Source organism: Endocarpon pusillum (genome assembly GCF_000464535.1).
Source record: "Endocarpon pusillum Z07020 unplaced genomic scaffold scaffold4379, whole genome shotgun sequence".
Lineage (NCBI taxonomy): Eukaryota > Fungi > Ascomycota > Eurotiomycetes > Verrucariales > Verrucariaceae > Endocarpon > Endocarpon pusillum.
In genome coordinates this window covers 38,000-45,152 of record NW_006916425.1, presented here as the reverse complement: position 1 = coordinate 45,152, position 7,153 = coordinate 38,000, and the positions used below count along the sequence as shown (strand labels likewise).

The following is a 7,153-nucleotide window of genomic DNA, read 5'->3' as shown; positions in this document are numbered from 1 at the left end:
GGGGGGGGGGGGGGGGGAGAAAGGCGAAGAATGGGTGCAGAAATTGTCGCTCACGCACTTCTCCTCGGTCTCTGGTGCTGTTTTCCGAAGGTGGACGATCTGCCTCAAATATCTTACCCTCTTCTCCTTCTTCTTAAATCCTCATCTCCAAACCAAAACCAGTACCCCCATCGACATCTTTATTTTCGTGCGCTACCACATCCCAGCAGCAACGCGTGAGATTAATACCTTATTTCTGCGCCGGTCTACTTTTGATGCTGACTTTTTTTGCTGGGAAAATTTTCTCCAACTTAGTGGCCTCTTGATCTGTTGGTTAGCTTTTTTTTTCAAAATGAAAAATCGGATGTGGAATATGGAATAGGGAATAGCGACTTTGGGATTCGGGACTCTCTGACCGCATCTTCTTGCTCGCTCTTCCTTTCCTGCTTGTCTGCCTGCCTGCCTGGAGGAGGCGAGAGGAGTGATCGCACCGGTTGATCACAGGGAAGGGATGTTTGACTGGGGACCAAACTTGTAGGACTGGCAAGCAGGATTCTGAGATCAGCTAGCAGTAGTCTAGACTAGGTTAGGGGGTTGGGGTGATGGGGAGGGGGCTCGATATGGCGCCCTGGGAGTGAGTGAGAGAATGAGTAAGGCGAGTGGAATCACATATGGGCGGGCAGGCGGCCGGGCTAGTATCGTATCTAACTAGTATCTATCCATCTATCTATCTACCTACCCATCTACCCTTCCACCCGTCTATCTAACTACTAAGTTAGTGGCAATGAAGCGCACGAAGAACACGAGAAGTGTGAACCGGACACGACGGAGTCGAAAACTCGTTGTTCCCATAATCCTTGATCTCATCATCCTATAATCCAATCTAGTTCAATTCAACTTAGTCTAATCTGGAGGGGTGAAGAAGTGATACATCCAAGTCCGTATTACTGGCAGTATAATTACAGCTAAGCAAGCTAGGTACAGAGTACTACTGTATCCGCTCGCTGACGCTGAAAGTCGAAGTGGAACGTCAAGATCCACTTCCCTACATACATTCCCTTCATGAGATACGGCAGCGTAGATAATACAGTGGCGGTCTGCCCGCCTACCCGCCCACAAACGCGAGCATGTCTACCACCTCTCTATACACGGGTACACACTTACAACCTTTCATTAATCGCTTACTTCACCTCATTCAAACCAAGGAAACAAAACAAACAATAGATGCAAAAGGCCGGCCCAACGCCCTCGCTATATGCAGTGTGGCAAACCAAATTCTTCCCGTAAATGATTGACTCACTAATGTAAAACATTTACATCTTCGCCCAACGACGAAAACGCCTTGGGAACACTGACTTTCAGACTCCCCCAGCTATTTCCTCTCTTCTCTCGAATCGGAAAGCGAGGAGGCGTCTTGGGCGTCACATCACGGATCCCTGGCATCGAGGCCTCGGGATCGGAGGGGATGGAATCTGATAGATTCTTTTGGAGCTGTGCTGCCGCTTCGGTATTTTCTGAATCAGGGGTAGATGAGTTTGTGGGAGTCGACGGGCCATTCGTCAGATTTCGAGAAGCTGAAGACTGCCTGATCTTCGTGAGCTCAAACCCCGCTGCTGCTGCTGCTGCTGCTGCTTCTTCTTCTCTCGATGAACGGACCAAAGGCGAGCCCTTCTCGCTCATCCGCTCAATGAAACTAGGGACTACACCCCCCGCCATCCTAGCCCAGAAGAGTCTCTCCCGTAACCTGATAAGCTCTTCCCAAGCTTCCTGCTCCTCTTCTTTGTCTGTGCATCGCACGACGCCGTCACGCACCATGCGCACATAGCCGACCAAATCGCATGTTGCGCGGACCTTTTCGAGACAGAGACTGCATAGAGCCCACTTGGTGGCGCTTTCACCTTCGCTGACTCTCATGCGGTGGGTACGCGGGTTGGAGTCGTCTTTTCGTGATTCGCCGCACAACGCGCATGGGGTGATGCGGCCATAGAGGCGAATACCTGATTCCGGGATTGGTTCTACGATAAGACCGCTCTCGGTGAGGGCTGAGAGTATGCTGCGCCGAGAGAGCCATGATATGGATGATGACAGGTCAAGTCTTAGGGTTGGCTCGATGTCCTCGACTAGGAGGCGTTTGTAGAATTTGATTTCTTTCAGCGGAGTAGGACCTCTCTCGGTATTGGAGTTGGGTGAGAAAGAGCCAGGAAGTTGTGGCGAAGTTGTGGCAGATTGGCTGGAGGTCGCGTTCAGCGAGGTAGAGGAGCTATTTGAAAGTGGTTGCAAGGGTGAAGAAGATGAAGACGATGTGAGGCCTCCCAGACCCATCACACTGAGCCCTGCATATGAGCCACTGGTCACACGAGAAGCGGGCTGAGACTTCTGGGCGAGGAGCAGAAGATGGCGGAAGTCTTCGTATGCTGGGAGATCTGTGCGGCAAACAGGTTTAAGAAGATGTGTCAACGTCGTTGATGGCGCTGGCGAAATCTCTCCTCCAATTTCTGTTGTCCTAGGGGAGAGATTCATGGCCTCCAGCAGACGAAGGAATTGAGCATCCTTCTCGCGGTAGGAGCTCGGTGATGAAGGCTCCGTCGATGTTCTTGCAGAATCTGGTCCCTCATCCTTACTGCCTTGGGGGCCCATCTGCTGCATGACAAGTTTCAACTGTGCCAGCTGTTCCTGCTGGTTCGCTAAGAGAGATTCTGTGTCTTTGACTTGATCTCGTAACTGCTGATTCCTTCTTTCAACCGCATCCCGCTCCTTGTTAGCTGCTGCAACCATTTTGTTGGCTTCTTCGAAAAGAGATGCTGTAAGGTTTTCGAGTTCGCTTTCGATGCCTCTCTTCTCCTGTAAAATAACGACCTTCTGCCTCCTCTCATTCGCGAGTTCCGCCACCAGCTGCGCCTTGTCGTTATCCGCATCTGCTTTTGGTATCAGCAGTCCCTCAGTCACTTTCTGCTCCTGCGCTCTGACTTCTGCTTCAAGCTGTTGAACTTTAGCCCTCGAAGTCTCCAACTCGTGACGAGTCTGCGCAATAGTATCTTCCAGCACTGTTTGGTGGTTGATGGCATTTATGAGTTTGTCGCTGAGTTTCGCAGCCTCATCGCTTAAGTCTGGATGTCTGGGTGAAGGAGAGCGAGTTCGAGATAAATCTGACGAGCTCGTGTTTCCATGATCTGGTGCAGTACTGAGGGACTCTTGTGAGCCAACTCGAGGGCTTACGCCATGCAGAGCCAAGTCAGACTCAGAAGCTGCCATTTCCGCAATGACGTTTGTAGATAGGGTCTTTGGGCTAAGCTGAGAAGCAGGATTTGGCCGGCTGGGCTAACGAAGAAGAGCGACTGCAGGGGGAGTCAAGACAGTGAGAATAGGAAGTGCGGCCATGTTAGGGGCCTATTGTTTGCATTTATATAAAAGTGTTCAAGTGCCGCTGGTCAGGTGGTGTCGAGTACCTTTCCACGATAAAACCGGAAAGCGCGGGAATGGATGCGCGTGCTGTTCAGATCCCGGGACCAGAGCAGGACATCAAGCACACTCTGATGGATCAAGAAGACTTGAGCTTCAGCATCTGGAATGGGCTTGGTAGTAAGGCAGTGTAGTTTGCCTTTTGTACTCCTGTAACGTGTAGGAAGAACGGCAATTACCGAGTTGGCTGTGTGATGATGTAGCCGCTGTGCAGCTTGCGCCTCGAGACTTGACAAGATTGCACCCGACGCTTTACCTCATATTCAACTCCAGAGAAATGAAGTATGTTAGACGGAAGAAGAAACGAGAAGCTTAGATCAGACACGCCTTCGTAAAATGTAAATGCTGTTGAGGAGAGGGCCAAAGGCGGATCCTTCATAAGCTTGACCCGGCCATGGGAGCCCGGATGTCGGGTTCTCGCAACCCTCGAGGCGTGAGTCTAGCGCCTTAGAAAGTGGAAATCTTTCGCGTTGTGGCTTTTGCTGCCGCTAAACCTTCAAGGGTCGGTCGACCGCCTTAGCCGCTATCTGCGCATTGACGACGAGACGGCAAACCTGCATAGACCGGAGGAAACACGGCAATGGCAGACGCCGAGCTGGAACAAGTACGCTCTCCTTTGAATACCTCGCCGGGATAGCTGTTGATTCGTACGCTAGATACGAGCTGCACGACTTGCACAGCTAAAACAACAAGGCGGCGGAGGGAGTCAAGGCGGGGAGGGCAACGAGGAGGAACAGAGGAGGTCTCTTATACTCCCCAGTACATGTAAGTTGCTACAAGACATACTGACGCACGCTCAAACACAGGAAACAAGAATCTGAAGCCCGCGCGTCCATCCTCTCGCAAATACTCGAACCCCAGGCTGCGGATCGGTTAGGACGGATACGAATGGTAAAAGAGAGCCGAGCCACCGATGTTGAGAACAGGCTGATCATGATGGCGCGGACGGGTCAGTTGAGGGCAAAGGTTACGGAGGAGCAGCTGAAAGAGCTGCTTGGGTCATTGGCTGAGCATCAAAGAGAAACGGGAGGGGGGGTAGAGAAAATGAAGGTTGTTAGGAGGGGTGGGTGGGATGATGATGATGATTTGGATGATCTGTTGGAAGGCAGTTGATACACACTCGCACGAGGATAGAGTGGCGAGAGAGGTTTAGCATTTTTGCTTCTCTGTGATACCCGGCTTTCGCTATGCCACCAAAGTCCTTCAGACGCCTCCGCTGAATTGTATGCGAATATCTCTAGTGCCTGCTGCAGCTTAGGTCTTTTTGTCCTTCGAAGCTCGCTTTTGAGCCTCTCGGAGCTTTTTTCTAGTCTCTCGTAAGTCTGGGGGAGGCTCAATACCCAACCTAGCTCTCAGATCATCGACATCTGTCTCCAATTCTTCTTCCCAGTAGATATTGATAAGATCTACGCTCCCTAATCCATTAGAGAAAGCCCATGGCAGGTAGGTATTGAACATCCTCTGCCTTTCCTGAGGTTTGAGTTTCACAATCGCCACCAACGAAAGCGCAGTCATAGGGAGCCCTGTGTTTGCAAACTCAAAAGCCTTCAGTCCAATTTCCCCCTCGACAAAGATAGGGAGACCAGTGAGAGCATGATAGAAGTCGTGGCATTCTCGATAACGCTGCATGACATAGGCCTCCTCTTCATCGTCTATATATCGTACCCAGTCTCGAGTATCAGGGGAGACACCCTCTCGATCGAGCCATGCTGCATATGTCCTTCCCACCGAGTTCTCTGGCAGCTTCCGAAGATGTTCAAGCGACATCGTTTTGGATGTGATTCGTGGACGATCTCGAAGTATCCTTCGGCCCGTCGGACTTGCTAGCATTCGATTTCGAAGCTTTGTGATGAAGAAGGGTTGAGCAGTTGCCTCGCCGAGCGCAGCAATCATATCTGCTCGTCGCGGATTCAGAAGACTGGCGACTGCAGAGCCAACGGCTAAAGCTGAGCGCTCGATGAAAGTGAGAGGGACATGGCCAGGATAATTCGGAGGTGGACGGTTTAGAACGGAGAAGTCTCGGATGGAGCTCTGACGTGAACACGATGAGCTCGTAGGACGAAGGATGGATTGGAGCAGGGCAAGATCTTTTTGTCGTCGAGGCATGATCTAGTTGTATACATCTCACCAGCAGATGTTCTTGCCAACTTCAAATTTCGAATGGATTTCTTTGCTGGTATCTGCTGCAGCAGCATATACTATAACTATAGTATGTAACGCCCAACACCACAAAGCGGGCCACCCCACAAAGCGGGCCAATTTCGGGTCACCCACAAAAAACCACCCTCAAATTTCTAACGCTTATTACTCCACCAATTTACGTCCAAATGGCCTCAAACCAAGAGCAATTGATTCAGCAGGCGTTAAATGACCTAGATATAGGTGCTGAGAAGTCAATTCGCAAGGTAGTCTAAGCTTAATATTAAGTTATTACCGACGCAGAGGTCGTAACCCACGTACGCAAGCTAATCGCAGGACTCAACGCCTATCCCTAGAAGAAGAAAAAACTCTAATTCAGTGGATTCGAGATCTACAGCGGCAGAATCTATGCCCAAATTACCCTAGAATTCGCTCTTTTGTGTACGAAATCCTGCGAAATCAAGGCGATTCGCGGCCCCTGGGCAAGAACTATGTATCTCGCTTCATTTCTCGCTATTTAGAGCTTTGAACAAGCAGATCTCGAGCTATGGATATTAAGCGCCTCTCTGCGCTTAATCCTACGGTTATAGAGAGCTTCTTCTCTGAATTTGAACAGCTCTGAAGTCAGTATGACGTCAAAATAGAGAATATCTAGAATATAGATAAAACAGGCTTTCAAATGGGTCAAACAACAAGCAATTTTGTGGCCTATGACGCCTCTATAGGGCGCCCTGTTGCTCCGCAGCCAGATAATACGCAATGGGTCACAATTATTGAGTGTATCTCATATCACCGCGCCCTAAAGCCCTATCTCATCTTTTGTGGCAAGGCACCAGAGCTACATATGTTCCCTGCTATTGATGAGCTACCTGACATTATTTGGGCCTTCTCTCTAAAGAGATGGACTGATAATAAGCTTAGTATTGATTAGCTAAGGCGGATATTTATTCTACAGAGGCCTATAAGCAAGCATTCTATTCTGATTCTTGATAGCTATAACAGTTATTCTATCCCCTCCGTGCCTGAACAGGGGTGTAGAATGCCTCAATTAGCGTCGTCGATCTCCTTATTTCGATGTTGCTACAACTTTTGCTTGCTCGAACGCCTTTGATAGATATTCGGGAATAAGTGTCTTCAAGAGCAAAGCTTTAACTCACTTGTCAAATGATTTGTCTGATAATATATTCATTGAATGCTGGTTAGACGATGTCCTGTGAGCGACCTTATTTGAGCTTAAATTTCACCAAACGCGCTAATTGAGGCATCGGGCACGGAGGGGATAGGCCTATTTCAGTATCTCTGCCTTTAAAATAACATCCATCCACTCTATCTACTAGCTCATGCCTCTTATAAGCTTTAACCACTTGATTTAGGACCCTTTTCGCCTCTTAAAGCAGTATATAGCTAATTAGTACAAAGATTTGTACTAACAGGCCTTGTAACACTTAACTACAGAGTATTTACTAAGCTCTATATTAAAGCATGTCAAACTACATTTACTGAGCGAAATATTCGTGCTGGATGGCATCGTACAGGAATTTGGCCTCTAAATAAGCAAAAACTACTCAATGACCCT

At 49.2% G+C, this 7,153-nt stretch overlaps 2 protein-coding genes across 2 annotated transcripts; both read right to left on the bottom strand.

Annotated features, from left to right (window-relative positions):
- Positions 1-1,278: 1,278 nt before the first annotated feature.
- On the bottom strand, positions 1,279-3,231 carry EPUS_07875 (uncharacterized protein; the record flags this gene model as incomplete). Its single annotated transcript, XM_007805593.1, has 1 exon — positions 1,279-3,231. The coding sequence occupies one exon, from the start codon at positions 3,229-3,231 to the stop codon at positions 1,279-1,281; it is 1,953 nt and encodes a 650-aa protein (XP_007803784.1).
- Positions 3,232-4,692: 1,461 nt separating this feature from the next.
- On the bottom strand, positions 4,693-5,544 carry EPUS_07874 (Ubiquinone biosynthesis protein coq4; the record flags this gene model as incomplete). Its single annotated transcript, XM_007805592.1, has 1 exon — positions 4,693-5,544. The coding sequence occupies one exon, from the start codon at positions 5,542-5,544 to the stop codon at positions 4,693-4,695; it is 852 nt and encodes a 283-aa protein (XP_007803783.1).
- Positions 5,545-7,153: the final 1,609 nt, after the last annotated feature.